General features: G+C 36.5%; 1 protein-coding gene across 1 annotated transcript; it reads right to left on the reverse strand.

Annotated features, from left to right (window-relative positions):
• Window positions 1-3,682: 3,682 nt before the first annotated feature.
• On the reverse strand, window positions 3,683-22,069 carry LOC126817777 (glycogen debranching enzyme). The gene is made up of 10 exons (XM_056100179.1): window positions 21,767-22,069; window positions 17,899-17,991; window positions 16,614-16,836; window positions 14,427-14,988; window positions 13,726-13,834; window positions 12,688-12,805; window positions 11,835-11,849; window positions 6,488-6,700; window positions 5,737-5,769; window positions 3,683-3,689 (listed from the first exon to the last, which is right to left on the reverse strand). The coding sequence occupies exons 2-10, from the start codon at window positions 17,975-17,977 to the stop codon at window positions 3,683-3,685; spliced, it is 1,359 nt and encodes a 452-aa protein (XP_055956154.1). The 5' UTR covers window positions 17,978-17,991; window positions 21,767-22,069.

Consider the following 22,069-nt stretch of genomic DNA (forward strand, 5'->3'; position numbering starts at 1 on the left):
AGAGGACCAGGCTCCCGGTTACCTATTTAGGGTGCCAGTCTCCGGGTTACCTATTTAGGGTATTTTCCGGTATTTAGTGTTTTTCCGGTATTCAGTATAAAATGGTGTTTTCTGATTGTTTTCCGGTGTTTTCCGGTATATAGTATTGCCGGACTTTCAAGGCGTTATATGATCAATCACCAAAATATATCAAAGATCTGATTACCCCATATAAATCCACAAGAACTTTTAGATCCACAGATAAACAATTTCTCTATCAACCATCAGTGAATCTAGAAATAGCAAAACGATCTTTCTCGTTCTCTGATCCTCTCTTATGGAATTTGCTACCTTCCAACATTAGAATCATTGACTCCCTAGATGTATTTAAATCACAGCTAAAGACACTTCTGTTTACAGAAGCGTTTCCGTAGTTCAAGCGAAAAAACTTGAAAAGCGCAATAGAAACTTTAGTTTTAGTATTATCGCGCTATATAAATAGAAGATTATTATTATTATTATTATATCACATCAACAGACGGTCGGGCCACATATACATGAACTCTTGAGGGTCAGCCATCAGGCTAACCATATATCAACTCTAGAGGGTATAAGGCTAAATATACATCAACTCTGGTGGGAATAAGGATAAATATACATCGAATTGGGGGGGGGGGGGGTGAGGGAATAAGGATAAATATACATCAACTCTAAAGGATATAAGATGAAATATACATCAACTCTAGAGGGTATAAGATGAAATATACATCAACTCCAGTGGGTATAAGATGAAATATACATCAACTCTAGAGGGTATAAGATGAAATATACATCAACTCTCGGAGAGTATAAGATGAAATATACATCAACTCTAGAGGGTATAAGATGAAATATATATCAACTCTAGAGGGTATAAGATGAAATATACATCAACTCTAGAGGGCATAAGATGAAATATACATCAACTCTAGAGGGTATAAGATGAAATATATATCAACTCTAGTGGGTATAAGATGAAATATACATCAACTCTAGTAGGTATAAGATGAAATATACATCAACTTCAGTGGGTATAAGATGAAATATACATCAACTCCAGTGGGTATAAGATGAAATATGCATCAACTCTAGAGGATATAAGATGAAATATACATCAACTCTAGAGGGCATAAGATGAAATATACATCATCTCTCTTTTATATACTTTCTGCATTTCACAAAAGCAATGTTTCTAGCTCTGTTCTGTAACCATGGATACAGTAAAATTACATACCTGAGTAAAACCAGCCAAACCCATTTCATGGTGAAGTTTGTTTAATACTTTTTTACCAGCTACGATACCGAATGTTTGATTAATAAATGGTCGTTCTGGTCTCTCCCAGTCCGCCCATGATGTATATAATCTTTTCTCCTTTACCACATGTATCTAAAAAACATAGAGATGAAATGGGGTTTAGTGTCTTGATAGTGGTTGATCAAGGCAGGGGATTTAGGGAACCGTGCACCAATAACTAGAGAGAGTGAGAGAAATGGGGCTTAAAGGCTCAATACCACTCTTGTTGTAACTGAATAATATGTCCCAATCTTTATTCTGGTCAACAAATTGTACTATTTTAGAATATTTCAATTAATTGATGATACAAATTTCATCTTAACACACCTTATTACTTCGATTTAAAAATATTTTCGAACCCTCTGGACAAGTAAAATAGGATGTAATGGATAATTTACACAACAGGTAGGACACTTAAACATCTAGTACTTAGATAGAGATATTATTTATTTTCTGGAGCTTTCAAGCCAGCAAGAGTGTTATTGTCCCTTTAACGTCCACTCGACACAAAATGGAATGAAATGGGTATTAATAGTCTACTGTTCTGATCCGACTGGGCTACTGAAGACGGACATATGTGAGGGTAATTTGCCCTGTGAGTGCCACTACGGCCTACTCTTATATCGAATTCCAATTGCCAAGGGATCTTTTATATGCACGCCAATGTGTACATGGGGCCTCAATTTCCCGTCCCATCCAAACGACTGGACAGCTTTCCTTGTCAGGCCCTCTGTCCTGCATCACTGGCAAGGGGAAACCAAGCCAAGAAATCCTGAGGAATTTTTTCGGCCAAAACCGGGAGCGAAATCGCAACTTTATACAGACCCGGAGAGTGCCACTGCGGCCTACTCTTATATCGAATTCCAACTGCCAAGGGATCTTTTATATGCACGCCAATGTGTACATGGGGCCTCAATTTCCCGTCCCATCCAAACGACTAGACAGCTTTCCTTGTCAGGCCCTCTGTCCTGCATCACTGGCAAGGAGAAAAAAATGATAAAAAATCGTGAGAAACTTTCTCGGCCAAAACTGGGAGCGAACCCGCAACTTTATACAGACTTAACAGCTTCAATGAACATTGATTGGTGTTTGACAAAACAAATCAACATCCAAAATCAATTAAATTGGTAACTTTATTTTGGATCCAAAAGAAAAACATCTTGGAAAATGCTGAATGCAAATCATTTGTAAGTTACCATCATTCCTAAAATTCAAGCCACTGGCATAATTCTAAAGTAACAGACATATTTTTAAAGTCACTAAGGTATTAACTTAGTTTATGTGACAAAAAATACTTACATGATGTGGGACAAGTTGATCGTAACCACGGTTACTAGCTGTAGCACAACATGCCATGGCAACTAACGCAGCACTTGGCCATAAATCATAGGCAGATCTTTTCTGAAATTATTTATTTATAAAACATAAATCTAAAGTCTTTCTTACGTTTTTCTTAAAGGGGCACTATGGGAGATTAGATAAAGAGTTGACTATTCTCGCTATAATAGTTAAAAAAAATAGATAACGTAAATAGAATATGCTGAAAATTTCAGTCAAATTGCTCCACCCTGGAACGAGATATTAGCTTTTGAATTTTAGGTTAGCCTCGATCATGATTACTAAAGTCGGTACGATAAAAATAAAGTCTCGATTATCCATGTTTACGTTTAATCATCCTTCACAAAATGTATTCCAATCCGCTAAATATCTCAGGCTAGAGATGGCATCAAAAGTTGATAATGGCCTTTTCATGTTTATAAATGATCATAAAGTTTCGGGTTAAAGACAGTTTTTGTTGCTGTTGAGCAGGAATTTTTTAATATAAATGATAGAATAACATGTTACCTCTATTGGGGACGGGTTGTCATGGGTCTGATCATAAAACAAGGCATGTGCAACAGTTGGGGTCAAAGGTCGAACTCGAGGCTGAACAAAGGAACCAATAGGAACACCGCCATATCTGTGTACTAGTCTTCCTTCTTCGTGGGCATCCCACGCACTTAAGGCCTCTATCAATAAATCAATAAATAATATTATCTTCAATTGGAAGACCACCACAATTTAGAGTAGCTAAGTCTCTAACTCAATATCATCTAAAGTCTTCGACATTGAAAACACGAATTATTTGTCAATTTAAATCAACATTGATGTGATCTTACCAGGAAAATATGGGATTCTGATATCCAATATTTAACACAAAATAAACATTTAGATAATAAGTTTTTTAAAGAAAAACAATGAAATAATTTTTACCTCGGATTAGAGAATTGATACCCAGTCTGTTCATAAATAGATTGTCGAGAGATTCACTTCCGGTAAATAATTCAGCTATAACATAGAGATCGGGTCGGATCTTTCTAGCTACGTCCATCATATACTACAGATAGAATATAATATAAGAACTATAACATAGAGATCGGGTCGGATCTTTCTAGCTACATCCAACATATACTACAGATAGAATATAATACAATAACAATTTTACACAAGCACTGGATCATAGAATGGATGAATGAATGGATGAATTAAATGGATGGATGAATGAATGAATGAATGAATGAATGAATGAATGAATGAATGAAATGGGGTTTAAAATCTTAATTTTCTGCACCAACCAGGCTATGATGGGCATTTCGCCAAGGATTCTTTTACGTCACTAGACAGTGTCCTAGCCATTGACATGGGGAAACCAATTGTGTCATATAGCGCAAACAAGTTTTTTTTTAATATTTATTTTTTACTCTGTTATATCAAGTTAAAGAGGTCTTTAGCAGTGGGAGGAAACTTGAGTAAAACCCATGAGTTTAGACAACCAATCTTACTTCTTGTCACTTATAATCCTGGGATAGAAACCACACCACTTGACTCAATAACAGACCTTATGATCTAAAGCATACGCAACAGATCGCTTGACCATCCAAACCTCCCATAGTGTTCTGGGATAGAAACCACACCATTTGACTCCATGACAAACCTTACGGCCTAAAGCACATGCAACAGATCACTTGACCATCCAACCCTCCCATAGTGTCCTGGGATAGAAACCAAACCATTTGACTCCATGACAGATCTTACGGCCTAAAGCACATATGATAGATCACTTGACCACCCAACCGTTCCATATTGAAAAAAACCAAATTCATACCTCTGCTACATGTATAGGTGTACTATGACAATTATCCAGTCTGACACCATGAAATATTCTAACTGTATCTTCGGTATATTGCTTCATATGTTGCCATAGATACGGACTATCTTCCGGACATTTACCGTATCGTAATTTAACGCTATCACCCCACGCAACTAATTCTCTTCGTAAATAAATAAGAGATCCTGAAATATTAAATATATCAAAAATATTACAAATGAAATGGGGTTTAACATCCTGTATACGCCATACAAGGTGCTATGTGGGGAAATTTTGCCCGGACAGCAGCGCTACGTTTTACTCTTATATCGAATTCTAACTGTTACATGAGTGCCAATGTGTACATGGGACATTGATGTTTCATACACCGGAAATTCCCGATGAACTTTCTCGGTCAACACAGGATTCGAAAACAGGACCTCCAGGTTAGCGAGCCAACATGTTACTCACTGGGCCACCGTTGCTCCCATATGTGTATCTACAATATGATTAAAACACAGGTCCTATTTCGTTTAGTTTTTTTATTTATAGGGCAAAATTTCGTTTTATTTGTCTTTACAACACTAGGATCTGGAAGAGTTGTTATCATTGACGTGTTCTGAATAGTGTGAGGGTTTAGCCAATGAAACGGCCTGTTGCAGCAAGCTTTTGGCATGTGGTGCACTGAACTGTGGGTAATCCACTAGAAACATCAATGTTGATTGGTTAATCAAATATCTGATGCAAAGGGTCAAAAGCTGCTTGTATGACCTCTGACGCGACCTATTGCTACAACCGGTCAGATCTTCATGTAGTATAGGCCATCGAAAGTATAAAAAACAAAACGAAATATAGATCTGTATTTTAATCAGATTGGTATATCTAATGAATCAACGCTACAGCGGATAAATACAGGTAAATCATAAGTCCATCAGACGATATCTTGAAACTCTAGAAAATGTGGGTGCATAAAAATTAATCTAAATATGTACCTTCCTCAGCAAAATTTCTTAGAGGATTATCGTTCATAACCCAACCATTGACTGCAAAAACAAACTTGGCTCCATCTCCTTCGATCATAGATTCTTCCTTAGCAACAGATCCTTCGTGAGCGGGTGGGATCACAAAATACCTGAAATAAATCAAACAGTTCCTTAGCAACATATCCTTTGTGTGACCGGGTGGTATCACAAAATAAATGAAAAAAAAAAAATCAAATAGTTCCTTAGCAACAGATCCGTCTCAACTGGGTGGTATTACCAAATACGTGAAATAAATTAAATAATTCTTTAGCAACTGATCCTTCACAATGGATGGGATCACAAAATACCTGAAATAGATCAAATAGTTCCTTAGCAACAGATCCTTCGCGTTTTGGTGGGATAACAAAATACCTGAAATAAATCAAATAGTTCCTTAGAAACAGATTCTTCATGAGTGGGTGGGATAACAAAATACCTGAAATAAATCAAATAGTTCCTTAGCAACAGATCCTGCATGAGTGGGTGGGATCACAAAATACCAGAAATAGTTTTAACAGATCCTATTGACTGGGTGGGATAACAAAATACCCAAAATAAATTAAAAAGTTCCTTAGCATAACTAGAGAAAAAAATGAATCAAAAGCTTAGCATAGATATAGTTTATGTCATGCAGTAAAAGTCCATGATCATGTGGTATGCTTTGAACGAATTCCTACTTGGTTCTTGGCAGGGATACTAGGCTGAAGAGAGAAAGAGAGAAATGGGGTTTAACACCCACTTGACGCAAACTAGGTCATTTCGGGACTAAATTATGGTACAATTTTATTTCAATAATTTGCTGGTCAGTAGGGGTCTTTAGCAGTGGGAGGAAACTGGAAGATCCGGAGAAAACCCATGAGGTGGAACAGGCGACCCTAATCCTTGTCACATACAATCAGGAAATTTGGAAAAGACAAAAATGTGACTTAGATCGTTCTTCCTCTGGACTCATCAAATAAATCTCAAAATATCGTGATTTTATTTCTTTGTAAATCATAAAACAAATAAATCTCGATATTTTATTACCCAAACATCAACGGTTCTTCGTCTGTCACAGTACCAATCTTCGGTCCATCTGGTGCCAGGAATCTCCAGCGTACATTCGCCAGGAAATTGTCTACAGCCACACCTATATGTACGTCTAATTCTCGTTTTTTCTCATTGTTCAACTCTTCTAGTTTCTCTCTCAAACTAACACAACATCGAGTGATTCGTTCCTGTCGATTCAATGCCCCAGGTCTGAAATAATAACATCATGCTTAGTTTATTGTTACATATTGTAATATACAACCAAGTTTGAAAGGTGAGTCGAAGATTTCACAGGAGGCTGTAAATAAAAGTAGGTTTAACTTTGCGTAAATAAGTTGTAATACATGACAGATAAAATATGTTTACCAGACAAAATATGTTCTACACACATAAAATATGTTTTACGGGTAAAATAGCTTTTACAGGTAAGTTTTACAGGTAAAATAAGTTTTACAAGTAAAAGTAAGTTTTACGCAGGTACAAAAAAAGTTTTACACACAGAGGTAGAATATGTTTTACACACATAGTTAAAATAAGTTTTACACACACAGTTAAAATAAGTTTACACAGGTTAAAAAGTTTTACACACATAGGTAAAATATAGTTCTACACGGGTAAAATATTAAGACAATTATGTTTTACACCAGTAAAATTAGTTTTAAGCAGGTAAAATATAGTTTTAAGCAGGTAAAATATAGTTTTACACAGGTAAAATATAGTTTTAAGCAGGTAAAATCATATGCCTATTGTTAAAAGATGCAGAAGTACTTTAAACTTCAGTGACAAAAGCAAATCAGTAATTTTTTAATTTGGAAGCGATTTAAATTGAACCTATAATTACAACAACTTTCTTCATATTAAAGACTATCCTGGACAATTTATAGAAATTGATAGAATGCCATTTTAAAGTTAGAGCAGTGCCATGACGTGAAAGTGATCAGTTAGATACCATCTTGGTGTTGATGTTCTGGGATAGAAATGAATTATCATTCAGGATATCAACAGACTTTCAGAAGAAACAAGCTTATTGCAACCAAACTGCCTGGTACACAACAAGAAGATCACAGGTCTGACCAATCTGATTAAAACACAGATCTTATTTCCTTTCGTTTTTTATAGTTCAAAATTTCATTTTACTTGTCTTTACTACCTGGATGGTGTGAAGGATTAGCCAATGAAACCATCTGTTACGGTGATTTCTTAGCGTGTGATGCACGGAACTGTGGGTAAACCACTAGAAACGTCAACGCTGATGGATTAATCAATGCCTGACGTCATAAGGTCAAAAGTCGCTCATATGACCTCTGACGCGACCTTCCATTACAACCGGTTAGATCTTCATGTAGTGTTGGCCATCGAAAGTATAAAAAAACGAAACGAAATACAGATCTGTATTTTAATCAGATTGTAAGTCTGACATACCATGCCGAATGGTAAAGATCGATGCAGCGGTATTGAAGGTAGCCTATGTCCCCGGATAAACAAACCAACCCAGAGAACGGAGAGAGAGAGAGAGAGAGAAATGGGGTTAAACGTCCACTCGACACAAACTAGGTCATTTTGGGACTAACATATGGTCTAATTTTATTTCAATAATTCGCTTGCACTTAGGGGTCTTTAGCAGTGGGAGGAAACCGGAGGACCTGGAGAAAACCCACAAGGTTGGACAGGCGACCCTACTCCTTGTCATGTACAACCGGGGAATCGAAACCACGCCAGTTGACTCGATGACAGACTTTATGATATAGCGTGCATGTGCTAACCATTCAGCCATCCAACCCAAGAGAAGGACATCTCTACGATAAGGGTAAACATTCCGCTGCACCGGTTAACTAATAAAAAGACTATTCATGCACTAAATAAAATCTAATTAATAAATGTGAAATTAAGAATGTTTAACTATCAAATCTAAAACTAATTAATCAGAAAGGTTATCAGGCAATGTGTTATACGGCATACGACCACAGCAGCTAAGTTGTCTAAAACACAGAGGTATCTTGAAAATTTTGAGAGGTTCAGATCCCAAGTTTGGAGGTTGAAGACCAGGGATCTTAATCGGCTGTTTTTTGTCGCCTTTAGCCGCTTGAAGTTCAATCAAGCCGATTGGTAAAATGATGAACCGGCCACTATGGTATCATAAATCAATCTACTTTCGACTAATGGATGGATCACCTTGATTCGCAGCATCAAGAGTAATTTAAGGCATAGTATATAATGGAATTTAAATGAGATTTGAGCCATATTGGTATATTGGTAATAAATTATGAGTAAACATCTTTATCAGAGAGAGAGAGAGAGAGAGAGAGAGAGAGTGTTTAACCTCCACTCGACACAAACTAGGTCATTTCGGGACTAATATATGGTTCAGTTTTATTTCAATAATTTGCTTGCACCTCTTTAGTAGTGGGAGAAAACCGGAGGACCCGGAGAAAGCCCACGAGTTTGGACAGGCGATCCTACTCTTTGTCACATACAACCAGGGAATCGAAACCATGACAGGCTTTATGATATAATGCACACGAGTTAACAGTTCGGCCATCCATTTTATGCGTAAAATAGTTTGGGCACCCATATGATTTACGAAACAAATTGGCCCTAGATATTCACTGTGAACAGTCAATAAAATCTGTCGTATATTTAGTCTTTGTGGGTAATAGGAGCATTTACAAGAGACAAATAACTGATCAGGGAACAAAATAACTGTCAACAATTAGTTAGCAGTGTGAAACAGTTTTAATAAATCTTTGCTAATCAAATCAAATCAAGGAACAAAATAACTGTCGACAATTGGTTAGCAGTGTGAAACAGTTTTAATGAATTTTTGCTAATCAAATGAAATTTTGATTAGCAGTTTTGTTCATTTACAAAACACTAATAACTGATCAAGGAACATAATAATTGGTTAGCAGTGTGAAACAGTTTTAATAAAATTTTTACTGATCAAATCAAATTTCGATTAGCAGTTTTGGTCATTTGAATGCAATTACAATCTATCATTAATACTCAATAGGGACCTTTCGCATCGGTACGAAAACGAACACCAAAACGAACATATGTCCGTTTTCGTTTTCGTATCCTCTAACATGCGGTTTCGCGATCCGACGTACAATAATAACTAGATGGCGTTAATTTCCACTCCATGAACTTCACGGTCAAGTCAATGTTTTCAATCAATTTTTTGGCAGATGTACAACAAATTAAGCAGAATATTGCTTTTGAGCACATTCTACGAACTTCACACAATCAACAATATACACAAATCATCGACAAATGGTGCATAATTCAATATATGAGGCAGGAAACATATTCGTTTGCATACCTACGTAAACCCAGGTCCATACGCATAACGTTTTTCACTGGTCGAACACTCATTACGGATTGACGTCACAAGTACACACGAATCGATGACGTTTTCGTATTCGTACCGATGCGAAAGGTCCCTAATATTAATTAAATGTATCAGTTTACTTTTTATTCACCATAAATAAATAGCCGATAAACTTTGGCAGTTTTTGTAATTTTGGAAAATATTAATATTTTTGATCCATATTTTGCACATAACTTGGAAGTTACTGACGTCACATGACATAAAATTGCATTGTGGATGATATTTTCGACACCAATCATCTAAATAAAGTTTCACTAATCAATTTTTCTATTGACTTGCAGTAAAGTTGGAGATGGATCGCAAACTGCGATGCGAACCCAGTTATTTTGTTCCCTGTCAAGGGTGTCAACCCATGAAGAAATTATCAGGAATAATCAACATTTTATAGACTTTCTACATGTCTTTCTTCCTATTGTTCCTTTTGGAATGGTCAGAGATTGTTACGAAAGGAACTTTTCTCCTAACGCTAACATTTATCATATAAACTCTGTACTGGTAATAACATGATAGCCGTTATAGCTGTTTGAGATATTGAAAATCGTTAATAATCAATAACCTTCAATGTCAATTGGATGATAACTTTCAACCTCTAGAGCAGTGGTGTCAAGCATGGCCCACCAAGAGTTTAAATTTGTCCCATGGAACAAACTTCAACAAACTGATGTGTCAATAATTCTTAGAACTAGCAGTGGAAATCATTTATTATTGTTATCTTGGCAATTTGGAAACCAGTCTAAAAACTCACCTGTATCAAGAACGTTTGGCTTCGTTTTTAGAATTCAATAAAGTTCAAGGAGTGGACGTTTGACTTTGTTTTTAGAATTTTTGTATATCTCAAGCCCACTTGATGTAAAATTTTAGTTCATGTGACCCCTGAATAGAGTTTGACACCCCTACTCTAGAGTGTCAACAAGCATTTGTGGACCACAGACAGACAATGGTGACGAGAATATATATACACAACCACATTTCAATATGGGTGTATAAAAAGTGAAAATAAGAACCGTAACAATGATTTTCAAGCTGTAAAAATCTCAACACTGGGGGAATAAAAATAAATTAGCTTTACTCAAATCTATAATTTGGTAATAATAACAACAGCCTTCTAAATCTACTTTAAAAAAAAACTTCAAAACTTAATTCCGTTAAAGTCTCTGATCCCCATTTCAGTGATTTTGTATCCCTTGGAGAGAGAGAGAGAGAGAGAGAGAGAGAGAGAGAGAGAGTTTAATGTCCACTTGACATAAAGTAGGTCATTTCAGGACTTACATATGGTTCAATATTATTTCATTAATTCGCTACCGCGTAGGGGTCTTTAGCAGTGGGAGGAAACTGGAAAACCCTGAGAAATCCCACAAGGTTGGACAGGCGACCCCTACTCCTTGTCACGTACAAGTAGAAAACCAACATCATTTGATTCAATGACAGACATTATGATACAATGCGCATGCGCTAACCTTTTGGTCGCTCAACTCCCCATGATCTCGACAGGCGACCCTATTCCTTGTCACTTACAAGCGGAGAATCAAAACCAAACCACTTGATTCAATGACCTTATGATACAACGTGCACGCAGCCACCCATCCCCCCCACAATCGGGACAGGCAATCTTATTCCTTGTCACGTGGGGAATCGAAACCAAGCCAATTGACTCAATGACCTTATGATACAACGTTCACGCAACCACCCCCCCACGATCGGGACAGGCAATCTTATTCCTTGTCACGTGGGGAATCGAAACCAAGCCAATTGACTCAATGACCTTATCATGCAACGCGCATGCAGGCCACCCATCCCCTCGGGATCTGAGACTTTAACTAACTATATAATAAAGATAATAATGTGCTCAAACTGAAACTGTTGACAAGTCAAGATGGGTGTGGCAAGTCATCTAGAAAATAGAATACTGTAAGTGTGAACTAAATAAAATATAGGTATAAAAATATCATTAACTACCTGTTATCATCATCACTGTTTAAATTAAAAATAAAATAAATTTATACACATATTAATCACATATTCACATTGTTAAGGATTTATGCACCACTCAAGCTAAGGACATTAATATTCATACTCTTGTCAAAGTAAGGATTTTAATATTCACTCTTGTCAAAGTAAGGATTTTAATATTCACTCTTCTCAAAGTAAGGATTTTAATATTAATATTCTTCTCAAAGTAAGGATTTTAATATTCACTCTTGTCAAAGTAAGGACGTTAATATTCATACTCTTGTCAAAGTAAGGACGTTAATATTCACTCTTGTCAAAGTAAGGATTTTAATATTCACTCTTGTCAAAGTAAGGACAATAATATTCACTCTTCTCAAAGTAAGGACTTTACTGTTCATACTCTTCTAAAAGTAAGGACAGTAATATTCATACTCTTGTCAAAGTAAGGATTTTAATATTCATACTCTTGTCAAAGTAAGGACGTTACTATTCACTCTTCTCAAAGTAAAGACTTTAATATTCATACTCTTCTCAAACTAAGGACTTTAATAGTCACTCTTCTCAAAGTAAGGACATTAATATTAATACTCTTCTCGAAGTACATGTAAGGACCTTAATTTTCATACTCTTCTCAAAGTAAGGACAGGCTAAAACGCATCTGTTAGACCATTCGCCCACGACACTCCACCCCTCATATATGACTATGAATAAGCTGACACAATCATTGATGCTTTAACAGAGAACTGTATTTGCCGCTGTCTCCATTGTAACAGGTGAGTTTTGTTTAAAGTAATGTGGCTTCGTTGATTTGGGCAAACTGAAAATCGTTTAATATTGTTTGAACTCTAATAATCGTTACCTGTCAGTATTATACAGACGTAAAACCGTTTCCATGTCAACGGTACTCTTTAATCGTCTATAATTTTTATCTTGTTTTATAATTAACTCCTTCTCGCCCTGTTGTACCAGACGATTATCTGAAATTATTTGGAGACAATTATATTTACGCTTTATGAAACTTGTGAAAAGGATTGATTTTAATATTTTTGAACCAGTATGCCTTTTGATAAGACCGTCATTTAATTATGTCTGGTCCAGAAGTTTGTACAGTGGACTCTGTTACGTCTGACATCTGTCTGGTCCAGAAGTTTGTACAGTGGACTCTGTTACTTCTGACATCTGAATACTATGGCATTCTGTGAAATCCGTCATCATTTTCATGTCCCAATTTTGAGTAGTCCGGATTCTGAATATTCCGAATTATGACATCAATCAGCGGCACATACACACGATTTGTGTTGAATTAACATTGGATAATTCAGCCTTCAATAAAATAAAACCATTAGACAAAATTCAAAGTCCTAAAAAACGGTATAGGCAAAATAGTGTAATAAGGCAAAATAGTGTAATCAGCATATGGACTGTTCACCGTGTACAAAATACATGACAAACAGTGGTAACAGGTGTCCGAAAGAGTAAGCTTACCCTGCCTGGCGCCATTGGTCCTGTCACACGATTAGCGTTGAATTAACATTGGATAATCCGACCTTCAATCAGTGGGTGTTAACCGACAAGAAATCACCAATCAATTATCCGTGAGCATAAAACACATGCCGGTCTTTGTTGATTACCTCTATAATTTAATAATCTCTTGTAAAGAGAGAGCGCTTGGCATTTGATTTGAGGTTCTCACGTCAAATACACACTCGGCAAACCTCAGCAGATTACGGTACTCTGCTTCTAGTATTTCTGGCATAATACTTCTGGTATTGCAGAAATTGAGTATTCCGACATGCTGTCTAATCTGGCATATTGTATTGATCCCGTAAGATGTCGGAATTGCCAGAGTCCACTGTCTTTGCCTTTTTGTCTGAAATATTAGGTTTCGAAGTCTTACCCTCAATAGCTCTTCGGAATTCTTTTAATATAGTTTCTTCTGATACAGTGTAAAACTCATACAGATTAAACTGTGGAAAGACATCTGTTAACAGTATACCCTCCATTAGCTTAAAATATAAACACAACAAAACATGAATACCTATATTATAGCAGTTAACATAACATGAATACCTATATTATATCAGTTAACACAACATGAAGGCCTATATTATATCAGTTAACACAACATGAATACCTATATATTATATCAGTTAACACAACATGAATACCTATATTTTATATCAGTTAACACAACATGAATACCTATATCATAGCAGTTAACACAACACGAATAATTATATTATATCAGTTAACACAACACAAACACTTATATTATATCAGTTAATACAACACAAATACTTATATTATAGCAGTTAACACATACTTATATTATAGCAGTTAACACAACACGAATACCAATATCATAGCAGAACATGAAGGCCTATACTTTAGTAGTTGACATGGAGATTAATAGAGCATGTTTATTGTAGAACGTTGCTTTTATTACAACTGCCAAGGGATTTTTCATGTAATTATAAAAAAGCTTTATAAAACTAATGGATCCATTTTTGGTTGACAAACCATGAACATTCTTGTTTTGAGGACCATGTCCCAACTATTTGATTTCAATACCCTGTTGAACAGAATAAATTGACCTACCTGTAAATGGCTTTCTTTGTCTATTTTTGGTGGCACTCCTTTCGCCTCCCATTTCCCGTCTGCTACTTGTAAACTAAAATGGTGGAATATACGATCCATCAGGTAAGCTGGTTTCAGGTGAGGGGAATTATCTAAATTAAATACACTTTCTGGATGTTCAAGTATCCAGGGACTGTCCTTGGCTGTGTGATTGTAGACTAGATCAGTCAGGGACAAAACCTGCCACTCCTTTTTCATCATTCTTACGATATCTTCCACATCGTCCAGACTGTTCTGTTTGCCTTTCTCGTAGTAGAGGGGATTCAGTCGAAGCTGATTACGGATGGAGTAAGCAGAGTTGGATATACCCAATTCTTGTACAGGAGTAAAATGGATCAGGTTGTATCCTGTTTCCATGGCAACACGTAATCGTCCCTTCCATTCGTTAAGAGGGCCAAGTAGTTTTGTTACGACCGACTGGCTCTGGATACAGTCTAATGTGATTTCTTTATCGTTAGATCCGACAGAGAGGGTTGGTTCAACCAAAAAACATCCTGCACCATTTGGGTTGCGGTGATCTTCACTGAAATCAAAAATATAAATATTTTAGCTAACCCTAATATTGACTATTGGAGAGAGAGAGAGAGAGAGAGAGAGAGAGAAATGAGGTTCAACGTCCGCTCAACACAAACTAGGTCATTTCGGGATTAACATATGGTTTAATTTTATTTCAATAATTCGCTTGCGCATAGGGGTCTTTAGCAGTGGGACGAAACCGGAGGACCCGGAGAAATCACACGAGGTTAGAATTGACTATTGGAGAAAAAGAAAACATGAAATGAAATGAAATTAAATTGTATTTAATGTCCTACTGTTCTGCTTCAATTGGGCTAATGAAGACAGGCATACGCCAGTAACGCCATACAGTGCGCTATGAGGCAAATTTTGCCAAGGCAGCGGCACTATGACCTACTCTTATATATCAAATTCGAACTGCCAAGGGATCTTTTACGTGCATGCCAATGTATACACGGGAAATTGTTTTTTTGTCCCATGCGAATGACATAACAGCTGTCCGTGTCTGGCCTTCTGTCCTGAACCACTGACATGGGGAAACCATGTCGGAAAATCCTGATGAACTTTCCCGGTCAATGCAGGGATCGAACATGCGATCTCCAGGTTAGCGAGCCAGCACCTTACCCACTTAGCCACCGTCGCTCCATGACAATAAATAGTTATTATGTTTTGTAGCTCATTTTCAAAACTGCCTGAAACTGTGAAACTACAGCTCCTGAGAACAACTCAAATCACTTGTATCACAGAAATATAATACCATTCGTAAAATTTTACCAGGATATTTATGTGATTTGAGGTACTGAGTACTGACGGTTAAATATTAACAGAAAATTTGGAATAACAAAAACATTGGTGTTTACCTCCTTTCAAGAGATGGACCTTGAAAATAGAGAGAGATTGAAATGGGATTTAACATTCACTTGACACAAACTAGGTCATTTCAGGACTAACATATGATTCAATTTTATTTCCACAATTCGCTTGCGCGTAGGAGGTCTTTAGCAGTGGGAGGAAACCGGAGGAAACTGAGAAAATCCACGAGGTTTGACAGGCGACCTACTCCTTGTCACGTACAACCGGGTAATCAAAACCACAGCAGATGACTCAATGACAGACTTTATGATACAACGCACACTCGCTAACCATTCGGCCAATTAACCCCCTAACCTTGAAAATAAAAACAACACCCACTTGTGATGATTATTTATTGAGAGAGAGAGAGAGAGAGAGAGAGAGGGAGGTTTAGCATCCATTCATGAGTCAACACAAAGTAGGTAATTTCTGGTGTAACATTTGGTACAATTATATTTTTATAATTCATTGGCGAGTAGGGGTCATTAGGAATGGGAGACAGGGGTGTAAAAATAACATGGAGACCATACCTGTATTACATACATCACAAACAATGCTTTCATTTTCTGCTGTATAAACCAAGACCAGTAATTTTGGAGGAATATTACTGCCCTGGGCTAGTAGATTCAAATTTTTTTTTTATGCTCCTGATGGGAGGTAACGTGTGGGCCTGGAGAAAACCCCAACTCTTGGCCTGTAGGAAGAGCTGTTAGCCTTCATGAATATTGGTATACTGTTTATTGTTATGATCAAAATGTGATAATCAATTTACCCACATACCTTCCATCAATCGTGAAGAAAAAATTAAACGATCCAGCACAATTTATGGGTATTTCAGCAAACACATCGACTCTATCATTTTTCATACCACTTGGATTTCTCCACGCTAATTCATAGAATGACAATCTGTCAAATGGAACAGACTTGTCCTGGGGATGATTGCAGAAGAGTCGAACTGTTTTCGCATGAAGAGATGCTCCAAGCACAAATCTTAACGTCCATCCTGAAAGAATAACAATGAAAGATATATGTGCCAAGAAACAACGCTCCTTTTCGGTAGCAGCACCGAAACTTTGGAACAATATATCCTTTAAAACCAGGACCAGTTTAAAGATACATTATGGGAGATAAGATAAAGAGATGGCAGTTCTTGCTATAATAGTTAAAAACCAGATAGTGTAAAGGTAATTTGCTGAAAATTTCAGTCAAATTGATCCACTATGAGCCGAGAAAGAAGCGGGTGAAATTTTTGCATAGTCTCGGTTATCATTACTAAAATCATTAATATAAACAGCATAGTCTCGATTATCCACTTTTTCTGCTTTAATTATCAATGGCCGTTAGCGGCATATAGGAATCTAATCCGGCCAACATCGAAGGCTAGCCTTGACATCGAGAGTTTATTATGGTCTGGATAAGTTAATTAATGTCCAATTGATAATTTAGATAACATTTCAGGCCTAAAGAAAGACTTGTAATAAGCAGATTTTGCTCTTGCATAATGCATGTTTAAGTTTCGATGTTTTTAAAAAGAACCTAAAAACAGAACTGTTCCGAAAAACTTTCACGTAATTATCTCTTTTACCAATTATTTTAATGTTTTATATTTTATCTGTACACTGCTATATATTTGTTTTACCAAATAGTTTACTTTTAATTTGTTAGGATTTTCTATCTATATTTTATCTGTACCCTGCTATTTTATTTATTTATTTTAACACAAGGTACAATTTTATGGATACAATTTTAGGGGTCTTTAGGGTTTGAAACAAACTAGGTCATTTAGGGACTAACATATGGTTCAATTATATTTCAATAATTCGCTTGCGCGTAGGGATCTTTAGCAATGGGAGGAAACTGGAGAAAACCCACGGGGTTGGACAGGCGACCCTACTCCTTGTCATGTACACCCGGGGATTCGAAACCATGCCAGTTGACTCAATGACAGGCCTTATGATACAGCACGCACATGCTAACCATTCGGCCATCCCCCCCCCCCCATAAAAACCCAACATCTTTAATTAAATTGAAATATTGTATAAGATGTGTTAAGTTTTTATTTTACCTTTCTCTAGACGATATAAAGTCGTTTCAGTACTTTCTCCTGCATTTATAGTCAGGACTCGTACTTGATGCATCGGCATTTTGATTACTTGCTCTGAAAAAAAAAAAAGACAAATACTTTATTTTATGTGTTCATACAAAAAGATGTATTAAGCTGTGTGCAAGATCTAAATAAAATCAAGATTGTCAATGGCATTAAGCTGCACATGTGGGACATTATTTCAAAATATCATTAAAAAGAACGAAAATAGGCAAATCTGTGCCGAATAAAATAACAGGCACAACAAGGATTTGTTCCGGACAATGCTGTCATTGAGTCAACTGGCGTGGTTTCGAATCCCCGGTTGTACGTGACAAGGAGTAGGGTCGCCTGTCCAACCTTGTGGGTTTTCTCCGGGTTCTCCGGTTTCCTCCCACTGCTAAAGACCCCTACGCGCAAGCGAATTATTGAAATAAAATTAAACCATATGTTAGTCCCGAAATGACCTAGTTTGTGTCGAGTGGACGTTAATCTCTCTCTCTCTCCCCCCCCCCCCCCCGACAATGCCTGTGATAAGTTTGAGTAAAATGTAAGTTTTTGAAAAATCCCTAAACATAAAAATCTGTATTTATAGAGAGAGAGAAATGGGGTTTAACGTCCACTCGACACAAACTAGATCATTTCGGCCATCCACCCCCCCCCCCCTTTATTTATAGCTCTCACACAAAAACAAATATTTAGCCATGCATGCAGCACATGCACTAGTGCAGCAATTATTCTTCTAAAATCTGCCTTAGGATCTTAATAACTCCACATATTTATATGTGCACCTAGAAATATGTTTAATACGAAACATAACATTTAACAATATATGGATCAGGAACCATGCAGGACGTCATCACTGCCATCTTGGAATTGTGACATGAAATGAAATGGGGTTTAACGTCCTACTGTTCTGCTCCGACTGGGTTCATGAAGACAGGCATACGCCATACAGTGTGCTATGAGGGAAATTTGCCCGGGCATGGGCACTATGGCATACATTTATATTGAATTCCAACTGTATACATGGGACTTTGTTTTTTTGTCCCATCCGAATGATTAGACAGCTGTCCTTGTCAGGCCTCCCTTCTTCCTGCCCCACTGACAATGGGAAACAACGTTGGAAAATCACGATGAACTTTCTGGGCCAATGCAGGGATCGAACATGCGACCTCCAGGCTAGCGAGCCAGCATCTTACTCACTTAGCCACTGTGGCTCCCAAATCGATATACAATTGTCCAAGGAACAATCATGCCAAGTTTCATGTCAATCACATTTGAATTGACAGAGTCTTAGGATTTTTTTCGAAGAGTGTATCCCCTTATCCCAAAGAGAAGAGGAACAACATGAGTTGAAGAGGAACCATTCCTAATCCAACAGTCTCGATTTGTAGGCCTACCTAGAAATACAAATCCAAAATAAACTTTAGCTTAAAATAGTCTTCCTGAACCAAACCAACCAAAAGTGTGAGCATTCTTCAGACAGCTTTATACACAAGTTAAAATCATTGAAGAAAACAAAATCTGCACCAATTCAGAACAAACTACCTTCACCTAAAAACCCTGAACCATCATGAAATATGACATGTTAAAACTAGAATGAGTGTACTGCACGCTGGTTAAATCACATTTATACAGCTTGACCTTGGTGAGATAATTTTTAACATGTGTTATATCATTTATACATACAGTGACTTATTGTATAAATAAATTCTAGTAAAAACATTGGAGTAAACATCTGATAATTCTAGAGTTGATTTACAAACATCCCACTCCTCATACACATGCATGTCAGTGTAGCCTTGGACTTAAACAGATTGATACAAAAACATTTTACGACCATCAGCAGTTTACACATCTGTAGGCCTACTTATAGTTAGAGAGAGAGAGAGAGAGAGAGAGAGAGTGAGAGAGAGAGGGAGGGTTTAACGTCCACTTGACACAAACCGGGTAATTTCGGGACTAACATATGGTTCAATTTTACTTCAATACTTCGCTTGTGTGTAGCGGTCTTTAGCAGTGGGAGGAAATCAGACCTAATGATACAATATACACGCGCTAACCATTCGGTCATCCAACCCCGCTTTTAGAATTGTGGAGGTTTGTAATATTCATATAAAATAAGTATATAAAATAGGCCTAGTACATTTTATAATGTTTAAGTGGCATTTAACGATTGGGAAACACATTAACACTGTAAATAACAGAACACAATTTCTATGGGAAAAACAATCACTTGAATATACATATACGTTTTAACTTTATGCATAACCATAGTCTAGTAGTTAATTTTCTTAAGCCATATGTAAGCAGATTTTAATTGCCTCCCATACTGCTTTTAAATAAAAAAATAAAAAATCACTTGTGTTTGTGTCATTGCAACAAATATTGACTTTTGTCAGCCACGAGCAGGGCTGCCGACAACCAGTATCACAGCACAATTTGTGATACATATTTTGTTCGTTGCTAATCAATAATTATAATCTAAGGTTTTTGATTCGTGTATAAAATGTCAAATAAAATTTTATAAACAAAACTGAATTCTCTGTCTGACAGTTCCTTCTCGAACTACCCAGACACAATTCATTATGCTACATGTATATAATACAGGGACATAACTCTATGAATAGGGACTATTAAACTGGAAATAGGGAATCAAGTACTGTAGTACCACTCATGTTTCGAGATATATATGTCAATTTCAAGTAATTAAATCAGTATTCAATTTGGAATAAAAAATAAATCCATTGTATTCTGAAGGTATTGTAAATAAAGTAAGAATTCCCGTAAAATATTATTGTTTATATCGCGTGTGTCTATATTAATCGAGTTTATTGGTTAATATCCTTGTGTGTCCGATTGAACAAAAATAGTAACACGATAAAAAGCAGATGAAATTGTTTTCTGACGATGAAATGACAATTAAAATGAGTGGGGCTTCAGAAGCCACTACTAAGAATTGGCTTCAGACAAAGACCTAACCAAAAGACTACATCACATTCACAAACTGTCACAGCGACCTGTAGCAGTGCTAAAAAAAAATTGAAGAATGAAATCTAATCATTTGTTATATACTAATTAAAGTAAAATCTTATAATTTAGTTGTTTTATGTTGAAACTGAAAAACTGCTAATCAGTTTTTAAATTTGCTAATCAACTGTGAAAAATTACCGACAGCCCTGGCCACGAGGAGTTACCAATGATGTGGCAAGTAGGCCTATTGCTTGTTGCTTTGAAATTATACATCAATCACTGTGTCAAACTGACATGGAATAGAGTTAATTAGCTCTCAATACTAAATTTGTCTCCTTTAAATTAAATTCTAAAATTTAAAATGTGATGTCACACCTAAAATATGAAGGCTTTCGCATTGTACCGCTGTGCGACAAATTGCATATCGCTTTCTAGTATGACGCCGTAATCACTGTCTCCTGAAGCAATTTATTGTCAGACCAATCATTACAACGCAAACTAAACTATCAAACATTTTCTTGAAATGGATCTTCAAAATTTCTATTCTGTCACCGTGATTATTGCATCTGAAAGGGAAAATCTGCTTGGTCATGCCACAAGTAATTCATCATTGCATGGACTTACAAAAAAATACACCCATTTCATACTTCAACAGCCCTACGTACACCTAAACATAATATTTGTCATTGACCCATTCACATTGCAAATTAACTTTTCAAACAATAACATCAATCATTATTATGTCATGATCATGTCATGTTGATCATGTTAACAAGGATGACAGACAAGGGCAAAATAAATAGTGCAGAAATATTAAACAGTGCGACACAACATAGTGAATGTGCAAAGGCATTATATACAATTTAATTCTTACCTAATTCTATTTACAGAAAATAGGACATTCTCTTTGCGAACCGAATCAGCAAAGCCCAAGGATTGAAGGAAGTGTCAAATCAACGTTGTTGAACTTTGAAGGTCACCGGTGAAGTTCAAGGCCACGGAAATTGCGCCGGTTGATCGAGTCAATTTACTATTTTTCTAAGACGGCTAATAATTACACGACGAAAACAAATAAAATGATCTATTTTAGATAGTAACTGATTTCAAATTCAACAATTCGTCCTTTTTATACTAGGTCCGTGTAAAAACGTTTCAAATAAACCAAATGCAGATCATC

Source organism: Patella vulgata, chromosome 4 (assembly GCF_932274485.2).
Source record: "Patella vulgata chromosome 4, xgPatVulg1.2, whole genome shotgun sequence".
Lineage (NCBI taxonomy): Eukaryota > Metazoa > Mollusca > Gastropoda > Patellidae > Patella > Patella vulgata.

Excerpts from the sequence above, each read along its gene's own strand:
- LOC126817777 (XM_056100179.1), bottom strand. The coding sequence starts at position 17,977 with ATGCCGATGCATCAAGTACGAGTCCTGACTATAAATGCAGGAGAAAGT. Across the intron at positions 16,837-17,898 it reads TTTATATCGTCTAGAGAAAG|GATGGACGTTAAGATTTGTG; the intron begins GTAAAATAAAAA and ends TTATTCTTTCAG. Across the intron at positions 12,806-13,725 it reads ATTCCGAAGAGCTATTGAGG|ATAATCGTCTGGTACAACAG; the intron begins GTAAGACTTCGA and ends AAATAATTTCAG.